The sequence below is a fragment of the Struthio camelus genome, chromosome 1 (genome assembly GCF_040807025.1).
Source record: "Struthio camelus isolate bStrCam1 chromosome 1, bStrCam1.hap1, whole genome shotgun sequence".
NCBI classification, from domain to species: Eukaryota; Metazoa; Chordata; class Aves; order Struthioniformes; family Struthionidae; genus Struthio; species Struthio camelus.
Window position 1 is genome coordinate 209,787,827 of NC_090942.1, and position 26,667 is coordinate 209,814,493.

The window sequence follows — 26,667 nt, forward strand, 5'->3', positions numbered from 1 at the left end:
CTGCTTATGAATACAAAAGGGACACTTATTAGATTGACCATATAAGTTTTAAAGGCATAATATGAAATTGATCATAAAATAGATGTCAGTGTATGAAAAGAACTGATTTTGGACTACATTTTATACATTCTGTAACCTTCTAAGCATAACCATGCCTCCTTGCTGACTTTAGTATCTATTACACTGGTAAGACTGTTAGAGATGTCCGTAATGGCAGCACAATACCAACACTAGTTAACTCATGAAAATTAAGGTGCTTTTCAGGTAGGAGATGAGGTCTCTGGGTGTTTGTGGACATATCTGAAGTAGAAGATTTTGTTCTCTTGTGTTTACTTTGTGCCTGACAAAAGCCTCAATATATTAATATCACTTTAAAGAGGTGAGGAAAGCGTGGAACAGAGTGGAAAGAGTGGAACTTAAAAGGGGTATCTAAGAAGGAAGGGGTAAGAAGCATTGGAAAAAGAGGACCACCTTAGTAAGTTTAGACAAGCAGCTATAGCAACGAACTCCCTTAGTTACTAGTACTGCAAACCAAGGATCCAACATCTGAACCGCTTTTTAGGTAACTTCAACTAAAAGCACACACAATTGTAAAAGAAAAGGATGGCAGCTGAGAACATGAGAAATCAGAAAAAGAGATAACAAAGGGAAGACAACGACTCAACACTATAAAATGCCAGCCACTAGACACTCTCAATAAATCAGTTAAGTGGAGAAACAGAAATAGTAGAAAACTTGTGACTTGAGACATGACATTGGCTGATTTTTGGGTTTGTATACAGCAGGTGAGATGTAGATGAGTTTTATTTACTTCTAAGTTTCTGGTTTCAAAGTTGAAATGTTTTATGACTCCATCCTACGTACCTCATAATCCGAATTACAGCCTAATTTTTCTGCTAGCTTGTTTCACATAGCTCCCTTTCAATTGCCATCTGTTTCTCAGGGCATAATTTGGCCCCAGATCTCCTCCACCAAATCAAAGCTTCTTGTCATTTTTAGAAGCAACAACACAAAGGCAGATAGATAATAAAACCACATCATTGCTACAATCTGTGCCTGAAGATTTTTAATAAAATGTTGCATATTAAAAATGACTGTTCTCATATATCACCATTAACGTGGTAAATGGCTCCCGTGACCCTTTGCATGTCCATAAATCACAGACTATGAAGATATACCAGGGCAGTCAGATTAGTCAGTGGACATTTAATTAAGTACACAGCTTTCAGTTACTATTTATAAACAAGCAGAAGTCATTTTTCTCCAACAGCAGAAAATTAGAGTCGAGATGAAGGTTTACAAATTAGATTAAGCTATACTTTTTCTGGGTTATATGTTTAACAAATCAGATTTTCTTGTGCTTTTTCTCCTAGAAATGCTCTAAGAGTACTCCTACGCTCTTCTTATGGACAGTGTTTAGCATTTAAAGAGGATCTGATAAGAGCTTCAGCAAGTGTCAGATAAAATATTTCTATTGTTTTCATATGTCATATTGAATATCAGTCTCACTAACACCACTAATAATGCTTCAAAGCATTTTATTATGTTGTGTTTGTGTCTCATGATAAGCAACGTGACCTGAGGCAAACTGCTAGTGCCAAGTTTTCTACTGGAAAATATAAGCTTTTTATCTTGACTTTTGGAATTTAAATAATTAATTGCATTTCTTCCACAAAGAATGAAATCTGCTTATAAAAGCATCTTCATTGCATGAACTTTCATCCTTATCAGAGAACTATGTGAGTCTGTGCAGTGCCTAGCACAAGAAACCATAAGACAACCTTCATATAAAACGTCATATTTGCATGTTTTTGGTAGCTAAATTGACACGATGGAAACTACTCCTTGGGAAGAACAAATACTCTTTCATTTGTTCCTTTCCTTTCCATTGGATTTTCTACCTTTGTCTGGACTACAAAATATCTTTTTAGGTAAAAAAAAAACTTTCCAAAAGGGTGGGCAGTGCTGGAACCTATTTCCAGTGGGCATGGACATATAATTTAGATTGTATCACTTTGCTGAGCAAAAGTTCAGAAGGACTAGAGGAGGATCTATTGCCTTCTTGAAACAAAACTCTGAGGTGTAACAGTGAGATTAGGAGGAATTTTGCAGTCATCTGCCACACCACTACTGGTAGTAACTCACATTGGAAGAACGACGATAAACTTGAAGGACTTTAGGATAGAGGAAAAAAGTAAAACCTTTACTTTTAGTTACGGAACACCTAAGTGATATTCTCAGATATCTGTGTAAGATCTTTGTGGGAAAAGATAGTTGCGATCCACTGCATAGTGCAGCTACTGCAAAGCTGCAGATTTGAAGGTTGTGAAAATCTTCTGTGATGACCCTTACAGACAGGGAGGCTGAACTGTTGTGGCTGACAGGCTGTAGCAACCAGAAAGCTGATAAATTAGACAATGTGAAGAGGAAATGATAAGAAAGTAAATATAGTGCAAAATAAAACCCAGCTTTTTACACAAATCAAACCTCTTCATATTGAATAATGTTTACTTAATCACAAAAGGAGTATTTGTGGGCTGCACAGGCATAATTTATAACCATGACTTGATTCCATTCAGCATGTGTAGACCTGGAAGACATGATAACAATGTTGGATTTTTCATGGGAAATGATTGTCACCAGAGTGAGAATCTGTTTACCGCTGTTTTGTAGCCTCTACTTTATATTAGAAGAAAAATAGAACTTTGTGAATAACAAAATAAATAATAACCATTAACAATTGCCATATATAATAATAGCCATTAAAAATACATAATATATAATATATACATATTTTATATGAAATGTAGTTAATATCCATGAATATAGCCATAAATAATAATCATTAAAATATCTGATAAATATTATGCATGTAAAACACTTAACGACTAGTCAATGTGCAACACCTGCCCCTGGTCAAAGCGTGCTCCAATCAGTACTAACAGCATCATAAGCAGGAACAAGTAATATGGAGCTTGAGTGGATCACAGGAAAAACTATATAATTAGCATAGGAAAGTATTACGGGAAATCACCTGCTCCACCATCTCCAGATGATGCTGCGGAGAGGATTCTCATCTGGCTGACTTTGTCATTTCTCTTTCCATGTGGCCACTAGGGAGAGTTTCCCTTTTTTCTCTCCCTCTCCCTCTCTTGTCTTCCCTTCTGTTTTTTTTTTTTTATTTTTCCCCCAAATTAACTTTCACTGAGAGATTCAATGTATGCTGTCAGCAATAGATCCCATGAATAAACTTTCTGCATGTAAGCCTGTCGCAACATCCTTTGAGGAACAGAATATTATAATTTAGCTAAGCATAAATTGTTGATCTTAATGCAGATGTAACTAGATGATGTTTAAGGACCATATAACAGATCAGCCAGATTATTACATTTTGGCTAAAATTGAATTAATCCATGAAATGACTAGCAAGGTGTTTGTTTAACATTTGTGATCCTCTGATTACATCTCAATTCAGATTTTTACCTTCTTTGACCTTTTAATCTTTGGACCATTTCATTGAAATAAAACTTTTTGTCTTTTTTTTTTTTCTTTCCATCAAGATAGAGCTGGGATGGAAATCCCCTTGGACAGTTTTAAATGCTAAAAATAATCAACTTGGATTCAGTTGGTTCAGTTAGACATTTCAATTTCTCCATCACATTTTGGGCTACGCCCATGAACTTGTTAATGGGAAACTATATTATTTCCTAAGAAATGAAAAAGGTGCCAGTTTACAATGTTTTAACTATTTTTCACTTTGATCTTCTTTGATAGTAGTTCTTTGCTCACAGTCAGTTTACTACTAAGCATGTGACGAGCAGCAGCTTGTTATTTGTTAAGAGTCCTTTAAACTTCTAATTGCTTCAGTAAGTTTAATGCCTATCTACAGAGTCCCTTGTGTAAAATTATTGTTATTGATCAAAACCCTCCTCTCGCTAAGTGCAAATTCCATCTTATAGTACACGGATAATAATATCGTAATGCAATCTACCTCAAAGCTCCAGTGAATGCTGTGAAGAATGTGGGGCATCAATACTCATTTTTTCAATCATCCAGCCAGGAAAATGATAGTAGTTGTAGAGAAATGTCTAAGCTTCCAGAATGGGCACTAGAAGTCTGTTAGATGCTTCTTTTTTTCTTATCAAGATTTAAGCATTGTACTAAAGAATCTTAAAACCATAATTTAGAATAAGAAGGTTCTGCCCTCAACATTTTAGGATAAACTGAATTCTCTCGAAGGCCAGAATCAAAAGCCTTATAGTAGAATAAGTTTTTCTGTACTTTGTGTTCCTTGAAGAGCCAGTTCTTCTATTAAATGAACTACCTTATATCAATATCAACATTCCTTTATGTTTTTCCTCTATTTTTTGCTTGGAATGTGTATTGTGGAAGTGTGAATGCCACCTTTGCCAGCGTACAGCATTACTGGTGAAATGCCTCTGTTGCTTCTGTAATTAAATTGTTAACTCCATACTACAGTCAAGGCTCAGCTAGTACAAAACACTACAGCAATTTTGTCAGCAAATATTTCTTTTCTACCTGCTTTTAAGGTAGGTTACTGACTGACAGCGTTTTGGTGCATGTAAGAGGCTACATGTATTTCCCTACCTTGGGAAAGCATCTGCCTGATTTTGTTTCCAGCTAAAACTTAAGCAGAATTTAAACCAAATTTGTCTCCGAAAACCTTGTCCAGACTATCCCTCTGGAGTATTCCTCTCTTTAAATCATTCCTCAGTCTACTTTGCAAATTTGTATCCCTACAGCAGTTCTCTCACCCAAGCACCTCCCAGCTGGGACTGGTGCAGTGTGTCTGGTTGCAGCCTCCTGGGTGTAAAGTAGCGTAATTTTTGTTTCAGTGGTCTCAACACAGTGCAGACTAGTACTTTACGAGCTTTTGGAAAGTCCCAGACAGGCAGCAGTTTTTTTGTCTTTTTTTTTTTTTATAATTTCTGATTTTGGGCAGCAAAAATGCATTTAAATATATCTATTTAACAACTACAGGCAACGTGTAAGTTACATTTTGGAAAAAATATTTTTTCTTCAATAAAATTTACTCAACATCTTTTTCCCAATCATATCTGGATATGTTTTCATGAGATAAATTCAGATACGGATATTTGGAAACTGCTCAATGTTTGCAGCCTGTGTAGACTGCTGGTCTCTATGGTGCACTGAGTTCTGTGCATGAGTCTGTCAGAATGAGTCTGAGTTAGTATTTGCACATATCTAAAACTCAGATTTCTCTTATTATTATGGGGATATTAATGCTGCCATTCAGAGGGACCTGGACAGGCTGGAGAGCTGGGCGGAGAGGAACCTCCTGAAGGTCAACAAAGGCAAGTGCAAGGTCCTGCACCTAGGGAGGAATAATCCCATGCACCAGGACAGGCTGGGGGCTGACCTGCTGGAAAGCAGCTCTGCGGAGAAGGACCTGGGAGTGCTGGTGGACAGCAAGTGAAGCATGAGGCAGCAGTGTGCCCTTGTGGCCAAGAAGGCCAATGGTCTCCTGGGCTGCATTAGGCAGAGTGTTGCCAGCAGGTGGAGGGAGGTGATCCTGCCCCTCTCCTCAGCCCTGGGGAGGCCTCACCTGGAGTACCCTGTCCAGTTCTGGGCTCCCCAGTCCAAGAGAGTCATGGCGCTTCTGGAGAGAGTCCAGCGGAGGGCTACAAAGCTGATGAGGGGACTGGAGCATCTCTCCTCTGAAGAAAGGCTGAGGGAGCTGGGCCTGTCCAGCCTGGAGAAGAGAAGATTGAGAGGCGATCTCATCAATGTGTACAAGTATCTGAAGTGGGAGTGTCAAGAGGATGGGGCCAGCCTCTTCTCCCTGGTGCCCAGCAACAGGACGAGAGGCAACGGGCAGAAACTGAACCACAGGAAGTTCCACCTGAACCTGAGAAAAAACTTCTTCCCTGTGAGGGTGACAGAGCATTGGACCAGGTTGCCCAGAGAGGTGGTGGAGTCTCCTTCGCTGGAGATATTCAAAACCGATCTGCATGTGATCCTGGGCAATATGCTCTAGAGGACCCTGCTTGAGCAGGGAGGTTGGACTAGATGATCTCCAGAGGTCCCTTCCAACCTAAACCACTCTGTGATTCTGTGATATTAAAGTGAACATGACAGATTAGCTGTAAGAATTATGTGATATGTTGTAAAAGACTGACAACATGATGAGACACAACATGACTTTCAGGAGCAATGGTAATAAGGATTAAAAAAACTAGAAGAACAGTGAAGGAAGTCTGTAAGTCTGCAACACAGTTGCAAGAAGAATCAGATTTGTGTTTGAGCAGACTTCTTTGAAATATTACACAACAAGCAAATGTTAAAATTGCATCACAGTTGGAGACTAATGATCCAAATCTGGATTGTTCAATAAATACTAATAATACAATTATTCCTGAACATGATAGACAACTGTTATTTCATCACTGATGACTCATGTCGGTGAACACATCTATCTTGGATTTCATTTAGCAAATAGTGAGGTTGTATGAAAAGAGCTTATTTAGAAAATACTATTGGATGCAGTGTTCAGGAGCTGTTTTGATTTAGTTAAACAGATACATAGCCTGTTTGCATACTTTAAAAACCTTTATTTAAGATTCTATTTTCAAAAAGGGCCAACTAGAGTCTAAACTGATAAAAGCATCAGTGGATATCTCAATTTTCCCGGTCACATTCACATTGCTCAGGGCCCGATCTCCCTAGAGTAGATTGGCTATATGGGCAAGGCACAGTTTTGACCTTGTGTTCCTTTGGGCCTCATATGGTACTGTGACCATAAAATGTTTAATTTCATTTTTTTCAGAATGCCTGAAATGCTAATACTCTTGTGATATAAGTTTTCAGAACGGTGTTTTACAGCATGCCCCTAAAGGTACATTGCATGCCCACGGCATACAGCACAGCGGCGTGTGGGGTATGCACACGCGTGAGCCCTTTGGGGACTGTGCTGGAGCAGTGTGCAGACTGGAAGGAACTGAATATGCTGCAGTCTAGTTCTCACTGCATGTTGAGAATGATTCCCGGAGCAAATTATTCCCAGAATGGCGACCAGGAGTTCACTTTGGAGGGAAGTAGATGGTTCGTTGTGAGCAGAGGAGCAGAACGCACACAGGGCAGGTGGTCCGGGAAAGATCCTGGGAGCCTCAAGGCCAAAGCTCAATGATTTCACTGTAGATGAAACCCAGGGAAGCTACTCAGTGGAATAAGGACCTGCACGTAGAGCAAACTGAATTTTATTAAGCCAGTCTTGCAAGAATTGTAAGGAATTTGTTTCTCAAGGAAAGAGGAAAAAATACATGTGTGAAAGCGTTCCAGAACTAAACTGACCTCTTTGAAAATCGCAGAAATAACTAGAGTGGCTATGATGGAGGGAAGAGGGAACATACAGAGGAAAACTGCATTTTGATACATATTGGGAACTAACTGATACATTGCATATGGAATTAAAGCAAGGAGAAAAGAAGAGAATAGCTGCTCTGTTGTTTGGGTCATTTGAAATGGAGACAAAATCAAGTGTTCAAACTACAGTCCCTTCTTGCTTAATATCCTTAAATCTATGTCTAATAGAATGAGTCAAAGTATTTTATAAAAGGCAGTGTTACTTTGAATACAAGAGCTCTCGGGGTACAAGAGATAATATCCAAATGTATCCTTTGACTTTTCTCAGCTGACCTGTTTTCACCAATATTTTTAACAATAATCACAACTTAGGAACATATACAGCTCCAAAGAGAAACATATTGACCATGGAAAAAAGAAGTGCTTCTGAAAATGAATTCAAATGATACAACCCTGCGGTAAAAAGAAAACTATTTCTTTGTGTATTTACAAAACTGATGTCCTTAGGCTGCAGATGGGCAAGAGGATGTCCTGTTTACAGCAACCTGAAGAGCAGATGCCAGCAAGGCAGAGCTGCCCATTGCTAGGCCATTTGTGTAACTGGACATTTTATGATCACAGTAAGTGGATGACAGAGTGGGAACAAGGTACCACGGGCTGAAGACTTTTGAATATAAGGAATGTGCTTTTTACATGTTTACAAAGCTGTGTGAAGAGCAGTAACAATAAATGCTGTACAACTAACAGTAACAAATGGGTGATAATAATTAATGTGTCTGAACTTAATAACAATGTTAGCCCTGATGACTAGGTAGAAGTAATTTTTTATCTTCTTTCCTAGAATGACACTTCATTCCTAAAAGTAAATGATCTATATCAAAGAACATAATAACCAAAAATCAACATACACTCACAAGCACTAAACAACAGCTAGATAAGGGTTACATTAAGATGTCTCAATTGCAGAAATAAAAATTAAAAAAAAAAAATTGAGGATATGATCGATACCCACCTGCAAAAGGATAGTATTCCAGCTTTACTATCTGAACTATGTACAGTTAATTTCATTATACAGCTCTCTATACTCTGGGATCCTGTTGGAAGTGTCTGAATTAGTTTGTTTCAATATTACATTTATGCAGTGACAGTTTTTTCATTAATAATATAGGGAAAATTACATCCAACAGAACAGGAAACCCTGTGCTAAGCAAGACAACCTTTAATAAATAAGGATTCCTCTACTACTGGGCTTGCAAAGACTTCTTTTTACAGGAGCTTGTATTAGACATGAGGGATTCTTTTCGATACAAAATTTGGATTATACCTTCGATTGTATGCTTTTGTCTGCGTGTCACATGAAAGTGCAGTTTTAGCCATGATGCAGAAGTCAAACATCAAGTAGGATTTATGTCTTAAAGGAGAAAGCATGTGTGCTTAAATTCAACAGTCAGAATCTCATGAGTCTTTCAAGCTGACATTAGAGTCTAGAAGCTGTTGTGTATTAACGGCATATCAAAGAAGGCATACAATATCCTTGAGTGGGTATTCAGTGGACAACAAAGAACTATTGTATTGGGATTGATCCTTTTTTGTGAAAAAGAGAGAAGAAAAGGGCATAGAAGAAACAAAACAAAACAAAGTACAACTACAGTAATATGCATAGGATTGTGAAGGAGTGTTGAAAAACTGATTCAAGACAAAATGAATCACCACTAAGGTGTATAATGTGACAAAAGCTTTAACTTTAGACATATTTCTGAATGCAGCACTTAGCTCTTGATGTACTAGCAATTTCAAGGCCCCACAAATTCTACTTTTCATCTGAAGGAGAATCAGTACAAAAACAAAGGATGTGGTGCTGTTTATGGCAAATTGTCATTAAAGCTTAGAACTCACAGTGAAAAAGAGCACCTCTGTTATCACATAAACAAGGCAAGGTAAACATCGTGGGTCTTCTACTCCCCTGTTTTTAACAACAGAAAATGTAGTAAGTATTATAATTCCCATTACAAGGTTGTCAGAGCAAAAATAGTGCATGATGTGCTATGAGACATGGATTGTTTGGAACTTACTGACGCATGAAATCGGAATGAGGAAAAATGCTAGAATCAGGAGGTAGGCTGAGAAAGATTCATTTGCAGCTACTGAGACGTCAGTAATAAAGACAGAATAGTTTAGCATAATTTCTCCCAAATACACTTAAGGTCTAAAGTAACTTAAGGGTGCATTAAGGCTAATCATTTTTTATTCTCATTTATTGGAGCTTGCACTATTATTTCAGTTGCTGAGTCATAAAAAAAATCTGTACACATCTGTGTTAACACACTATTTTCAATACACCTGTTAGCAGCTAATGGGCTGTGGCACCTTGTTTAACTTTCCCACAAGAACATGGACTGCCTTTTTTTTTGTAAACAAAACTAGAGTTATACATAAAGGGTTCTAAAGGAAGATTTTTTAACTTCTAAAATATGATCATTGTTTAGACTGTTACAATAACCACAGAATGTTTTCTGCTACAGAGAGAAAAAAAGAGTCCTTCCCAGAAATGCCCTATTTTTTTCAGGTCAGTGTTTTTAAAATCCAAAAGTGCTATTCATCAAAAGCTAAACTTTATGCTGAAAGCAAAATTTTGGGACAGAGAAAAAGAACAGGGCCCATATCTCAACCACAGTGAGTCAGTGATTATTAAACCACATAAAAAGAGAGAATTCCAGAATGATATATGTCGCTTTTGTTGCTGCCAGGGTTTTGAGTCTTCATGCCTTAGAATCTTGTTTGGTTATTTTCAGAGCCTGCTGCAGAACAGTCACTACTTTGTATAAATCTAAATTCAAGTCCATATCCTGCCTGATGCATATTCTAGACGTGGAATAAAGGTTTGCCAAAGGCAGTAAAGACTCTCCTGCATGGAGCTATTAGTAGCTTTACGATAAAGGGGTTTCTTTACTCTCTTCCCTGACTAAAAAGGTTGTGACATCTTAGTTTAGCCTGGATGTGTAATTTAAAAGGTGAAAAAATATTTTTTCTTGCTCCTTCCTGGAAATATAATGTGGATATGAAATAAAATCACTATAGAAAAGTAGATATACCTGTAGACATATCTAGATCTGCAACTTCAGGACAGGGCCCTGTGAACAGGTGAGGAGCAAGACTCACTAAAGGATGCATCAGAGGCAGCTGAGCCCTAATCAAGCATTTCTATAAGAAGAAAGATGGGTGATAGTCATAAAGGAATTCCTTCAGTAGGAGGGTCAGGAGTGGAGAAACTTGTTTTGTGACAGGATGTGACCTCTTGGAAGCTTTATTCTGCTTCCAGGGGCTTGCATCTGGGATGCTGGGGAGATACTGCCAAGGTTGACTCAGTAGTGGATACTGCTGCATATACACATGTGCATCAATGATACCGCTAGGGTTGACCTGGAGCATACCAACAGTGATTTACAGGGCTCTTAGGTGGAGCATGAAGGGCATGGAGGTCCCAGCAGTTTCCTTAATCTTTCCATGAAGGGAGAAGCTTGGGATAGGAACAGCCACATCCTATGGATCAACATCTGACCATATAGGCAGTGTCATGGGCAGGGCTAATTACAAGGGTAATTTGTGCTTCACTAACATGATGGCTTTCTGTGATGAAAGGACTCCCCCTGAGGATAAGGGGAGAACAGATATTGTATATCTTGCCTCTAAAGAGGCCTTTGATTTGCTGTCTCATAGGATCCTTACAGCCAGCTTGACAAAATATGTACTATATGCTGGATGGAAAACTGACGAACTGTCATGTTCAAAGGGCTGTAATCAGCGGTACAAAATTCAGCTGGTGACCGGCAGCAGTAGGGATCTCTCCCAGGGCCAGTGCTGTTTAGTGTTTATATCAGGGACCTGAACAATGGGATGAAGGGTAATCTCAGCAAGTTTGTGGATGATACCAAATCGAACTATACAGTAACTATACAGTAGAGAAGGGCTGCTATTCAGATGGACAATGACAGGCTGAGACATGGGCTGAGAGTAACCTAATGAGGTTCAATAAAGTCCTGCATCGGTAATAGAATATCCCCGTGCAACAGTAGGGACGGAACATGACCAGATAGGGAGCAGCTTTGCAGAGAAGGACCTGGGGTCCTGGTGCACAAGTTGAAAATGAGACAGCAATGTGTCCTTGCATTAAAGGAGGCCAACTGCCTCCTGGGCTGAATTAGGAAAAAAGGTAAGAAGGATGAAAGAAGCGATTCTTTCCCTCTCTTCGGCACTTTTCTTTTGAGACGACATCTGGGGCACTACATTCAGTTTTGGGCACCCAGTACAAGAAAGACATTGACATACTAGAGCAAGTGCAGCAAAGGGCCGCAGTGGTGGTTGAGGGCAGGAGCACATGGACATATGAGTAGAAGCTGAGAACTGGGTTTGTTTAGCCTGGAGAAAATAAGGCTAAGGATAGATCTTCTTGCTTCCTATACCTCCTTATTAGGAAGTGTAAAGACTGAGCCGGACTCTTCTTGGAGATGCATAGGATAAGAGGCAACAGACACAAGTTAAACGATCTATCTGACTAGATATACAGAAGAAAAAAAAAATTTAAAGGTGTCCAAATACTGGAACATGTTACCCAGAGAGGTTGTAGAATCTCTGTCCTTGGAGATATTCAGGACTGGACAGGATAAGATCTTGAGAAATCTTATGTTTTTCTTGAGAAATCACTCCTGCTGTAAGTGAAGGGTTGTCTTAGATGATCTCTAGAGATCACATGCAACCTCAGTTATTCTATAATAACAAACATGCTTTCCAAGAACACAGCAAAAACAGTACAGAATAAAGAAAAAATGAAAGAAATTAAGAAAGTATTGGAAAACTGAATTATCAAGATATGAGGATGAGATTATTTGAAGATTGGCTTGAAATTTTTTAGTATGAAATGAGTTTTGCATTTTTGGGGCAGAGAGGGAGCTGTCTTTTGATTTTTACTAGACAAGAAGCTTTCAGTAAAGTGTTATCATTTTCTGGAATATTGTGACTTTCCAGCCAAATCAAACAAAACCTGTTCATTTCTAAACTCAATAATACAGGGAGCTAATGTTTCACGGGTGAAAAGAATTCTTAAAAAAGAAAAGAATTTCTTATATCTGTATTTGCCATTTGACCTAACAAGTGAATTTCTACACCAGCAGAGTGAGTCTTGGGATCATGAAGCTGCTACAGATATTAAGCAGTACAGAAACGTCAAGGAGGAAAGGGAAGATGATCTCAACTGGCAGAAAACATAATCAGAGAAATTTATCATTGATAAACATTTACTGAGCATGTAAAAGTCTAAGAGACTTAATATTTGATACTGTTCTTGTAGAAGAATCAGTAAGGTGCATGTCAGAAAACGCTGAAAGGGAGGACAGTTCCTAAAAGAAGGGAGGAAATGAAGGGTCTTTTTGCTGTGTGGTTTGAGAGCTTTGTAAACATGAAAGACATTTGGAAGCTCAATCAAACATCTACCAGTTTCACACAGTGCATTTTCTGATTCCTGTGTTATGGTATTCATATCATATCACCTTATCATATTGGCAATATCAATACAATACCGTATCATCACTTTCCAAAAATAACAGGCTATGTAATGAGGAGGTTTTATGAATGATGATCTTAAGTCAGACAAATGAAAATAAAACCCTTTCCTCATCAGTCTTCTTTAATTTTTAACTAGAAACTGTAACTTTTTAATCCTTTAAGGAAGTTTCAATGGCTTTAACATAGTTAATTTAATGACACCATGGTAAAATTTAAATCACACATTTCCCAGCTTTAGGCTGATTATCTCTGCTGTGAACACAGGCTAGGAGATAAGAGCCAATGAGCATATTACAAAAAACATATTAGTGATTATGTACACAGGCAGAAGTCTATGGAGGAAACGGGAAGAAAAAGTAAGGTATTATGTTAGGTTCAGTGAAGTGGTGCAGATATTAATGTTGATGCTAGTTTTACTAAATAGTTTTATTAATGACCTGATAAAATAGCACATTAATTACCCTGGAAGTTATTAATTGTTAACATTTAGAAATGCCAACTACAGAAATAATAAAAAAAAAGATTTTGCAAAAAGAAAGTGGAGGGGAAGGGCAAAGTGGAGGCATGTTCATTAAATGTATTCACAAATATCAACTGCCTCAGTTGTTTGCTCTCAATAAAATGCTCTCTCTTTCGTCAAGGCTGGTCTACTAAAAAGAAGTCTCAGAACATATTAACCTTTCCATATGCCCTAAACTTATGATTCTTTTCTCTCTGGCCTTTTTTTACACTTATTTTATGTAAGGACACTAGCTATAAACAGCCACTGAAAGGAAAGTGAAAAATACAGGAATCTCAGATATTTATGTGGAAAATATACTTCTATGGAAGTTATCTGTAGCGCCTTTAAATTAATACTATGCGCAAAGAAGAACATGAGACTGATAATGCTCGAGACGAGGAATATAACTGATAATCAGTAATAATGTGATACTGATCGTGTTGTCAAATGACTTAAATAACCTAATACCTTGATTTTCCTTATAGAAAAGTTGGTATAAACGTTTCAGGTGGAAATGCAATGTTTAATTAGTTCACAGTGAAACAAATCTGAACCTTGACAAACACAAAGAGTGATGCGCTACAAGGTGTGCAGAGGTACAAAAGTACAAATACGACAGATATCTACTAATTTTAATCTGTAGAAAACAGTTCTGGCATGATGGGTCCTGGATTCTTGCTTTACTCATGTATTCTGTCTTCCTTCAGCAGCCTTATCTATGTTGTATTTCAGAAAAGCTGAAATATTGAAAGCCTTACAATCTCCTGACATTCTTTCTGAAGGAGGGTGTCAATTTACTGGATTCCTTGGTATGATTTCATTCTCTTTTACAAGTAAGATAATTGGAGATTTTACATTAGAATAAGAGTTGTTTAGGAGCACAGACAAAATTGCTGTGTTATCAAAACTCCTATTCCATAATGCAATCAATTAGCACAACAGTGCTGCTTTGGAACAAAGATTTCGTTTTGCTAAGAGATGATCTTGCCATTTGTTTTTACTGTAAAGTCAAGGTTATCATTGTTTCCCTTTTCTACTTTACAACCAGATCTCTAATTCCCATTATGAGCCTGCCACAGCTAAATTAGACCATGACTTATGCAAAAAGTGAAAAGAAGTGACTTGAAGAACTCTCGTAGGAAGATAAGAATTTCCGTCATGAAGTTTCTCTCTCTTAATGACCTCAGCATTTTCTCTCTTCACTACTTTCTGATCGTTAAAGTGCCACCTGGGAATGTGGGGATCAGCTGGTGGCAGGAAGTTAAGTGCTTAAACTCCCAAGAATTTTAGATGTAGTTTCTGTTAAGGATGAATTATGCTGAAAGTCGTAGTGTGGAGGGCCTTAAGCAAAGAAAAAACTTTAAGCAACTGATAACTTGTCACATTCTGCCTGCGTGGTGCACAAACAGGAACTCTGGCAACCATTTATAACAACTGCAGAGAAATGAATCATAGTTAGAACTGGAATTTATGAACTGTTGGCTCAACAGATAATTAGTTCAGTTGTATAACATCTATTCAAGGCATACACCTTGTATATGATAAACCTTCTGATCATTAGCCACTTGAAAAGATTGAGTTTGTCATGTTTATCTTTCCTGAGGAGCTAAGGGATATGCCTATTAACAATTCACTAACTGAGAGAAAATTAGAAAAACTACTGTATGGGAGTATAGAAAAGCAAGGCCATAAAAGGTGGGACTCAGCTCCCTAAATATTGGTGTCTAGTCCTGCTGTAGATGCCTGTGGTGATCCAAAACATCCACGTGTATTTGACAGGTATCACAGAGAAATTATGGGAGACTTGTACACTTCTGACACAGCGGCTGGAGGGCAGCTGCTGATCCCAGGGCACTCCCACAGGTGCTGCACATCTGTTTTCACACAGCTAAATCTCATCCACACTGAACCTTGGTAGCACAAGGTGGAACATTTCTTCAAGTATCAACCCTACCAGTGTGATGAATAGTATATTTTTCTAAAATAATGTAAGCTTGAATGCACTATTACCATATGCATTCCTAACTGCATATGATACATTTTTGTAAGGATCAAACATTTCCCTAGAAGATAGCTCTTTAACTATAGAGCTATAGCTATATAGCTTAATATAGTTAGTCATATTAAGTACCATATTAAGGAGAAATAGCAGAAATTATCATCCTGAATACCATCAATGGGAAGAAAGACTGATGTCTGAGTTCAGGCCAGTCATTTAAGATCTTGCAGATAACAAGAAAAATACAATAATATAATCACAGATTTAATCTGATAGCCTCTGCAAGAATGCGATTTGTTAAACTCCTAAGTGGACATTTTCGTTGCACATATAGCTGGGGACACAAAATAAAACCTTCAGGCTGCTTAATAATATATTACTAGAGTTGGATGAAATTATCTGGAGATCTTTCTTTATTAACAAGAAAACATTATGTGTTGTTTTTGCCAAAAAGTGGATGAGTAGCAGACTGAGCTACAATGATCACATAGATGCAGAAATTCTTGCGCCAGATACTAGGTTGAGCCTGGACGGAACCTAGGGGACAACAGAAAAACTGAAAATTACATTTCTGAGTAATTTTCCATGCATTTTACATAGGCACTTTCTTTTGCCTTCACAGTGCAGAGTTTTCAGTTTAACTAATGTTATATATCACAGTTACATGGAACTGAAACTGTTTTGGAATGCTATCACCATAATTATAAAGAAATCATATCTCTCCATAACAGACAAATAAATATATATATTTTTAAAAATAACACAACACTTACTAACAAAAGCACTTTATGAAATTGAATACAAATTTCACCTACAGATTCAGATCTTTTTTGTCTTGCTTCAGCTCTGAAACACCTTCCTTTTCTTTTCTTTTCAATTTTTCTCCAAATAGTTGAGGTATAAAGCCATTAAATATAGGAAACTGTTGTTTCCCCTCCAGTGGATTTATGTTTCATTTAGTGCTTAATGATTGTTGTTCTTACTTAAAAGGTGCAGTTTAGTGCTTTCCCACATCTTCATATATCAATGTGTGTCCTGAAATTTTATATCCATATCACTATGAAGACAGAATTTCCTCATTAATATTTCTCCATGTTTATAATATCTGACGCTTCACAAACAGTAATTGCCTCCTCATTTTCAGAATCCACCAATTTCACCTATTTTTATTTGGGATATTTAAGGACTGATTTTCAGAGGATTTTCTATTCATATCCAGTACTTGGTTGTTCAAAGTACAGCTTCTACAGATTTCTATATAGCTGCAGATCAGGCCGAATGACTTCAAGTAAGGGGCACAGTAAATGAAGAACATGTCACCAGTGGCTGCACAGAATAAAGGCTAGTCTAAGTAACCTAACTAGTACTACACACATACTCTGTCTCAAGCACGGATATAGAATCCAATTACACAGGACAGCATTCAGCTTCCTCTTCTTTTCCTCATTCACTACACCACAAAAGAAGAAAAGATTTTAACAGCAAATGCCTTCTTCTCCTCCTCCTTTTTCTTGTCAGCCTTAGTTTCCATTCCCAGGTGCTAATACACTGTTGCTGTGCTGGCTCTTTATTGTAGCTTCTTTGCCAACCTTGTCCCATTTCTCTCATTCCAGCCAAAACCTTTGCTTAGGCTGTCTCTCTGAGATGAATCATCTAGCTCTTATTTTCAGCCTCTCCTTCCTTTTTCCTACAAATATTCCATCTCAGTGTCTGAGCTATATGCCCAAATTTAATACTACAGTGTTACTTAGGACTGCATATGCCAGGGTTTTCAGGGAGCCAGGATGCTAAATTGTAGAGCTCAGCGAGTTGACCTATACAGCAGTTTTTCAAAGGTTGATAAACATTAGCAAATTTATTTTTTCTAAAATGGATGAGGACAGTAAAGAGGTTAATCTCAAAGACAATCCATACTGGCAAAGTTCTAGTCCTTTTTGATACAATACTTTTTGTATTGTACTTTTTACAAGACTGATAACTCTCCCCTCCTTTCTTCCCTCCTAAAAGATACAATTTACTTTCTCTTAGCCTTGTTTTTCAAAACATATCGAAAACCGCCCTTACTCAGACACCTGGGCAGTTCCAGTTGAGATCAAAGTATGGTCTGGTAAAGTTATAAGCAACTGAAAGTTATCTCAGATACTGACTAAATAATTTTATTGATAGGTGGAGGTACCAGCCTTGCTTGTAATATACCAGAAGCTCTGCACCAGATATGAATTTTGCTACTTAAAAATATACAGTGGGCAGATTCTGTAGAGGTAACTGGTGGCTCCCCTTTATAAAATTTGATAGCCAAGCAAGTTTGCAGCAGGTCTGAATAGAAAATCTCATGTTATGGATGAAGTGATGATATTAATTCAGTATATTGCCATACTTCTTACAGTTCAGAGCTTCCCTTGGTGATGTTGAGGCTAGTGATGGAGATGGAGCATCTGACATAGGAGCAGAGGCTGAAAGAGCTGAAACTGTTCAGCCTGGAGAAGAGAAGGCTCATGGGACTTTATTGATGTGTAAAGGTACCTGAAGGAGGAGGAAAGTAGATGAGGCCAGGCTCTTCTCATTGGTATCCAGCAATAGGACAAGAAGCAACGGGTACAAATTGAAATATATAAAATTTCATTTTAAAAAGAGAACTTCTTTAATGTAGCGGTGATACTGGAACAGGTTGCCCAGAGAGGCTGTGGAGTCTCCATCCTTGGAGATACTCAAAACCTGACTGGACATGGCCTTGAGCAACCTACTGTAGCTGAGCCTGGCTTGAGCCAAGAGCTGAACTAGATGAGCTCCAGAGGTCCCTTCCAACCTCAACCATTCTGTGATTCTGTGACACTGTTCAGATAAAATGGAATAAAAAGGTTTTAACTACTTGCAATCTACAAGTAAAATACCACAGTGGTTACTGTAAGAATAGGGATGTTAAACTTCATGTCCCAGCCAAACCTATGTCAGGCTATTAGATTCAATTGTTCACTAGAAAGAGTAGCTGAACTGAAGTGACAGGTAGAATTTTTTTTTACCATTCACTTTCCTCATGTAAATGTTTAATAGATATATTTAGGTCCTTGGGCAAAGTTAACCTTGACTTGGGTGGATGAACGTGAGCAGTTATACAATGGCCATAGAGAGAATGGTGCTGTTGTCCTGTTCATGGTGATATATTGTGAATCTAACCTTCAGAGGTGGTTAACGTTTTCTGCACAGCTTATTCCGTCACATGAAGGGGAAAGTTTAGATTTTGTCACACAGAAAGGAAGGAGTCAATGAAATACAGAACTATCTTACAAAAGCATGCATGTTTAGGCATCATGCTATTTAGATTTCTTTTTAGGTAAAATATGAATATGAAAAAAAAAGTTGATAAAACCCATATTATTATTTAAGAAGCTTTGAGAGGAAAAGAAATAAAAACAAAACAAAGTAGGATTAGATTTGTCCTATAAAAATTCTCTGTTATCCATTTTTTGGTTAAATTGTGCCTTTTTTATTTCTTAGTGAGCTGAATGGATCGGTAATAATAGAGATTGAATAGAATTCTTTGTAATGGTAGAGTGCTTTTGAATGACTTTATTTTAACTGTAATTAATTTAATTAATGGATATATAATGGAAATAATGAGCTAGAGTGAAAATTCAATATAAGTTTAGTGAGAAGAGTATTTTGGATGTAGGAGAAAGAACAAAAACAGATGAACAAAGACTTATAATGCTTTTTAATACCTACAGCTTCCCAAGTATATCTGTTTAAACATCAGCTATAGTCACTACTACAAGAATAAATCTAGACAAGAAAGGTAGGTGACCTTAAGAAAGTGAAGAAACAGAGATTATAGTACATGAAGTGATGGCTTCCTAAAATTTGCAGAGTAATAAACCATTAGAAAACACCTTAAGTTTAAAGAAGCCTGAACATAGAAATTGAAAGAATTTATAAAAAGCATTTGGCAAGAATCTAACCACTGACTATTAGTATTTCTCATGATTTATACCTATGTAACTCAGCAGATTCCAGTCCATTCTATTGTCTATTATAGTTTACTGTCTACATAAAAAGTCTGATAAAATATCATTTTTGCTGCTTTCTTGTAGCTTTACAAACTAAGCTTTTTGTTTTGTTTTGTTTTGTTTTTAACTAGAAAAGGGCTCCTAACCGGCTTTCTGATCTGAATAGTCAACTGGGTCTCATTTAGAACCTGATGCTAAAATAATGAATGACAGCTTGATTACAGATTCGGAAATATTTGACTGAAATATTTCAGAAACTTCACAAGAATGTTGATCTTGAAAAACACTTGAGGACCATACTCTTGCATGAGAGCTGATTCTTCCCACTTGGAACCCAAACCAAATTTCCAATCATTTTATTCAAAATTAAGGACTGAGCTTATTTTTTGGGCTTGGATCCAAATGCTCAATCCACTTCTATACAAACCCAAAACTTTTATGAGCTACAAGATTCAGAAGTTCTTAACAAAATTCTTATGAACTAAAAAGCTCACCTTAAGTCAATAATCAGAGTACACATTTCCACAGACTATCGTAAACAACATATAGTCATCTATCAGCATATGGGATGACAAGAGTCTAGAAAAATGTGGAAAGTAAAGATATTTAACAAGTTTAATTATTGTCAGATGACTAACGAAAATATGGAGGTCAAATGCGTTTCTACCTACACAGTTCCCATTCTTGTTGTGCTCAGATTTCTTCCAATTTCAAAACTGGAAATATAACAATAGCATTTTCTTTATTTCTCATCTTAACTTCTACAGGAGAATGCTGATAAACATGGGTTGAATGCATTAAGGCCTTACTGAAACAAGGATGAATGAAAGAGATATATTTTACATGTGGTTCCTTGAGAATGGTTATGATGATCATTTAATGCCCTTAATATCAGTGAGTTTCATAGACTGCCTGGTTCTTTGGAAGTTTTAATCTCCTGCAAACCTGTCTTTCATGTCATTGAAACGGAGCTGTTGCAGCAGGTCTTGTTCTTTGAAAGTCAGGTTAGTAGAACGAGCTGTGAATACTTTGTACTTCTTATTAAATATATATGTTTCTGTAGGAGTAAGTTCATTAAATTAAAAGTATTTAGGAGATTGTAACTTAATGATATAAAAGAAGTATACCTTTTAACAGCAAATAATTGCGAATATACTACTTTTCTGCTCTATACTGTAGAAATTCCACTCATGCGGCACCCAAATCAAAAAGTGGTATAATATTCATATGCTTTCCAAGCGGAATCAAATGAACTGACTACTCATAATAATAACTTCTCACCAGGGAGAGCAAGCCTATCACAGATAGACTCTGAAAATGAAGCCTTTGAGTTAGATCATTTGTTTGTCGGGAAAAAAACAGGCCAAGAGATGAAGAGCATGCGGACTGTTTCCATAGTTACTTTGTAAAGTGGATTGGCTTGAGCCCTTTCTATCAATCTGGAACACTTCGAGGCTTTCAGACTACATTCCATGTAGTCTGAAAGGAACTGCCTTCCAGTTTCTGAATGCAGCGATAACTGTGGCCAGCCGTGATAAGTCCAGCAGGAACAAGCTCAGCCTTTGCACAGTTACAGACTGAAAAGTTACTTGAGGTATTTCTGTCAACAAGCTTTGGGTTATGCAGAAGAATGTGTAAGGATGCAAAATATCTTGGAAGAGGTAGAAAGGATACTAGTAGATACTACTCAAGTGGAAATTTTTCTTCCTCAGAGAGGGGAAGGTCTTGTTTGTACTGAGACTTTCCCAACAGAGGTGGTTTCATGGAGCAAATTCCTTTGCCAGGCTGGCATATTTGGCAAAGGTGAAAGGGAACAAGAAAGCACTTGGTTCAACCACCCTGTAGAAGAGGAATAAGCTGTGGCAGAAACAAAAAAATATATTGAGCTGATCTATTCTTGCCTTCACTTATTATTTAATTAGTTCTTTTTTTAATTCTTGGTGCTTTAACATTCTGTGTAAAATCATCACATGTATGTGAAAATGAGGAAGAATGTTGAGGAGCTAGGTGACGGAAGCTAGCCAGAGAGTTCCGTGGGAAAAAGGGCATCAACAGGGCATGTTGACCCATAGTTATGTGGCTAAGCCCGTGCCAGTGTGGGGCTGCACCTGGGCTTTGAATCAGAAGCAGTGAAGAGCTCAATATGCTTGCTGCGCATGTGTGTAGTCCATAAAAACCTCATATAGTGCCCCCCCCCCGCCCCCCGGCATTCCTCACCCTGGACGGATGCTCAGAGGTGCCAGGGACTCTTCTGCTCCATTATTGCTTCGATCGGGAAATCCCTGGGGAACCCCCGCTCAGACGCAGAGGTAATAAACGCTCAGTATTGACCCTAGTGTGCCTTGTGTTTGCGTATCCGTCCCTGCTGGGAGTCCAGGTGGTGCTCCCGCCTTACTCTTACAACATGACAGTTCGTAAACATTTTTACTGGATTTTTTTTTTTCAGCAGCCTATGAAGAAAGCCCATTTTTAAGGTAAGCAGAAACACGTTCATCAAAATATGACAAATTATTCCTTTTTTTCCGTGTGCATTAGACAGTTTCCTTCCAGTGCTTCTTTCCCAAGGTGCCCAAAATATGGAAACACAGGTACCATCTCCATTGAATTACACTTCCTTTCCCAAAATCACATGATAAGCTTACTCATTTCCTCTTCAAATAAATTATATTATTATTGTTTAAGAAATTCTGTATATAGAGTGAGAACTGAGTTCCCTTGAAACAGATATTTCCCCCAGATATAAAAAACAGGTGCAGAGGAACTGCTTTAAATAACAGAAAAACCTCCTTGAACAGCAGACTAAAAGTTGAACTGAATGCAAATCAGGTCTTGCAAAGATTCAAAATAGTTCAACCATGTCTTTTCACCTTCCATGTTCCTTCATTTCTTCTTCCAGGCTCTGTCAAAATAGGTGAGTACCAAAAACTGCAAATATCAAAAGGTATAACCCAGATCTTATTTTAATGGGATTTTTAACTTCAGAGTTGGACCATGTTTGGGCAGTCATCAGGTAATTGCCAATATACTCTTACCGGCTCACACATAGTGAGTGTTGGGTAGATGAGAGGAGCAGGTCATGTTATGAACTCAGAGAAATTAACTGTATAGCTATAGCACAGAGGCAACAGTCTCAGAATATTTGATATTTATCAATATCTTTGCATTATCATTCTATCATGTATTATCAACATACACGATACAATCCTTACCTATTAGTAAAATGCTGTATTATAATGCTATTTCACCATGCCTCCCCATAGAGCCAACATGGCCTGAAAGGTTACCCATTTTTCCTTTTCTGAACAAAACAAATGGCATGAGATTAAAATAGAACTCACTCGAATGAAATGATTTTTGCAGCTAAAGAGGAGAAATGCACTGTACTGCTTTCATCAGTATTGCACAAATGAACAAAAAGGCCTTGCTTTTATCTTTTTGACTAATACAAGTCAGTTTAAGTGGTACATTCACATACATTACCAGAAAGAAGATAAGATTGCTGTGTATACTTAAAGACCATGTCAAGACTGGCAGAAGTGTTCTAGTGTACAGACAGGCTATCTTGTAAAGTGCAACTATAGTTGGCATTTAACCCACAGCACTTAAACTATGTTTAACATACAGAACTGGATGGAACTTATTGAATCAAATGCAATCTGTTAAATAGGTGTGCTGCTGAATACAGAAATTACTTGTATAATTAAATTTTATAATGGAATCATATTTTTCTTCTCTGAATCATTTAAAGCTATTCTTACAATTGCAATCTTAGCATAGCGATAAAGCTGCTGACCTGCCTTATTGAAGGTATTTCAAATAAGTAAGCACATGTGATATTTTTGTGTGATCCTTAATACTTCAGCCTCTACACTTTTAAAAACGTGATACACATACTATATAGTATCTCCGCAGCGCAAGTGAAGCATTTTTGAAAAGAGTAACAGGAAATAGAGAAAAAACAAAACAAAACAAAATAATAATTTCTTTTCATCTGTCTGAATCTCTGAACAATTTTAAGATATTTATTTTATATTGTGGAAAAGATAAAGTCACTACTGTCAGATTAATCAGTGTGACAGAATAATTGTGCCACATCTATGCTTACACATGCATGTTCTTGTTACTTGCTGCGTTTTCATCTAATAGCACAGAATCAAATAGGCAAACACAGTAATATTTAGTTTACCGAACAGGCTTCTGACCTCTTACTCTCCCTTAGTGCTTTGTCTCCTTTCTTCCAAGTGATAGTTGGCTTTGGAGAAGCTTGTGGTTTGCACTCGATAACAACTTCTTGGCCTTTGGTAATAATAATTGTTTTCTTCATTTGATTTAACGGGAAAGTGGGAGCTGAAGCTGTTAGAAAGAAGTGTGTTAACTCAGCAGAGAACAGTCACAGCCTTGCATTCCAGTATGTTCTAATAGATAGTTATCCCTTTTCATTTTTCGTTTGGTAATTATTATACGACAGATCAGGTAGAGCTTTACAAAATGTTTGAAATCAGCAGCTAAGACTAGATGGCAGGTCTATAATTTAATCAATCTATTAATTCATGAAATGTCATTCACATCAGCATACTAACATGTAATTACTTGAGAAATCCAACAGCTTTAGTGATTAAATGCTACAGTCGACTTAACTAGACCTTTTCTAAGAATGTTGAGTTTCACATGCAACTTGTTAGAATTAACTAGTTCAGAAAAAAAGTTTAAACTCCATGCATTGTCCAAAATGCCCTTTCTAAATCTAATTCTTTTAAAAATATTAGTGTTAGAGAAATTTTATTGTTTTACCTTTTTATTTTTTGTGTAAATACCTGGTATTGAAAAGTGCAAATTTTGTAATAGTAGATATGCAATCATAACTTGTTCTTACTATTTCACGTCTCAGAAAGTCCCACTGACTGCAACAAATCAGCTAAGGTAATAAAGGTATCACACAATGGCCCTAATTACTGTAATTTAACAACAAAGGCCAACTGTTCCCAGGTAAACTCCTTTGTCTGTGATTTTGTTAAAGTACCAGTTTTGCAAAACAAACAAACAGACAAACAACAACAAAACCTAAAACCCCCACCCAAACCAAAAAAAACTTGTCTCACCTACAAATTTAGGAACATCTTACATCTCCATAGTCTCAGATATGTAGGAATTTCCTACCATTATTTTTGGTAGTTTTTATATCAGAGCTATTTATACAGGCAATTTATTTTGTTCTGTGTCCTTTAATAATCCAGAAAATTAAATGCAACTGCTTCTTTAATACAACATTACGGTTAAAATTTAACAGGGGTACAATTTTACAAACGAAAGCCCAATGTTACTGAGGCAACATATGATAGCTGTGTTCCATTGCCAAAGTTACAAAATACTGAAAAGACTGTGCAACTACCAGATAAGATAGGAACAGAAAAAAAAAGAACAAGAGAACATGGAAAGTAACAGGTTTGATGACTGAATCTCATCTGACAAGGAAAAGTGATGAAAAGAAAGCAACCACTGACTGTGCATGTAATTTGTGGTTAGATAAAAATATTTTGAAGAGTTAACAGTGAAAATCTAATGTTGACTAGCCTGGAAACAGGGAAAATGTAATAGATCAGGTTATTTTTCAGGAGAACCAAATCTTAGCTCACAGGTACTGTATTGTTTCAGGACCTACAGCTTTATTATATATTTGACTGGGAGGTTGGAAGAGTGATTCTCAGGTGCAGTTTTGGAAATTTGCAAGGTTTGAGCAGTGCGGAGGCCCGTGACCTCTGATACGTCTGAGAAGTACTTTGGTAGAAACCCATGTTCCAGCAGCTCTCTGTGCTGAATTAAACAAGAGACTCTTAAAAGTCTGTCTCTTAGTCCCACAGAAGCCCTTTTATCACTGTTGCCCTATTGTGTTTTACAACCTTTAGCTTTATATCAATGCTAGAGACTGTCAGAAAGACAACATTACCCAGGCTTCATTTTTTTTCTTCATTAACACTCCTCTTCCCAACAAACACTTGTAAATACTGAACATTTTCCAACGCTTTCCAAAACACATTATGTCATGTATTCGCTTCATTGTGACATGATGCTGGTTTATTTATGTAATTTTGAGTATTCAATCAGTTCTGGTGACTTAGTAGAAATATTTTAAATCGGTAGTGCTAAGATCATGCTTAATTACTTTTGAATAATGGCCCTGGTAGAAATAATAATTTAATTATAATGGAGACTTTAAAATGTATTAGCTTTCTCTAAACTTCTTTTCTTGGACTTGCTTTTGAGGGAGTAAAAACTATTTTTCCATGCATTTGAATTAACAGGGCCTTATATTAGTCACAAAACGTAACTGAGTCAGGAATTTATAAAATAAAGCATTCCATTAACAGAACGACCTGCACGCCCCTAGGCGATAAAGGATCGAGTCAAATATAGTTAACAAAAGGAAAAAAAAAAGCCCACTTTTGTCCACTTTGCTAACAGACCAAGAACAAGTGTAATCATGAAAAGGAAAGAAAGGAACATTCAATTCGTTTCTCATGATACTCACCTAAAATCTTCAGCTCTGCACTGGCATAAATGGTGCCATACTTATTCTCTGCTAAGCACTGATACATTCCAGCATCTGACAGATTCACACTGTGGATCATCAGTACACCATTAAGCATCTCAATTCTGCTCTGTAATGGAATAAAAAAATATTAATTCTGTAAAAGCAAACAAGCTCTGGAAACGTTCTGGCTCCTAGGTTAAGGTAAATGGACAAAGCACAAGTTAGGAATGAACTTCCTTGGGTTTACTTTATTCCAGCTACCTAAGGAATGAGAAGAATAAAACAGATTGGGGGAGGGAGGGGCAGAAAAAACCTCTGAAAAAATTTAAAGGGAAATATTTTTAAGTGTAGGGTTCACCATTCTTGAGGATTGCTTTTGTCTGCTTGCTTGCTTGCCTGTTGGGGGCTGTTACCCTACATAATTTTAAAAGCAGTTCATCCCTGGAACCTTAATGAGGCAAGATATCAGTTGTGGGTGTAACATATTTGATGATATTTGCATCTATAGCAAATGTTTGGTTTCAATTTTGGCACCATTTCCGTAAAAGTCAATATAAAAAACTATTTGCGTGAGTAAGAGTGAAAGGGTTAATTGCCTTTATCATCAGAGACAATTTGAAAGGTCTACTAGTAGAAAATAATTACTGTAGGTCAAAGAAAGGGGATATTAATATTTATTTACGGACATATGTATTTCACAGAGATGTATAATGAATAATTTGAACTGTTA

At 37.2% G+C, this 26,667-nt stretch overlaps 1 protein-coding gene across 5 annotated transcripts in view; it reads right to left on the reverse strand.

The window, feature by feature from the left end:
- CNTN5 (contactin 5) overlaps positions 1-26,667 on the reverse strand; it is a 656,947-nt gene that overhangs the window by 112,889 nt on the left and 517,391 nt on the right. For all 5 annotated transcript variants that reach the window (XM_068930406.1, XM_068930402.1, XM_068930403.1 and 2 more), the window contains 2 exons: positions 25,935-26,064; positions 23,611-23,761 (listed from right to left, as the gene is read on the reverse strand). In XM_068930406.1, coding sequence (XP_068786507.1) covers positions 23,611-23,761; positions 25,935-26,064 — 281 coding nt within the window. The remainder of the gene's footprint in view (positions 1-23,610; positions 23,762-25,934; positions 26,065-26,667) is intronic.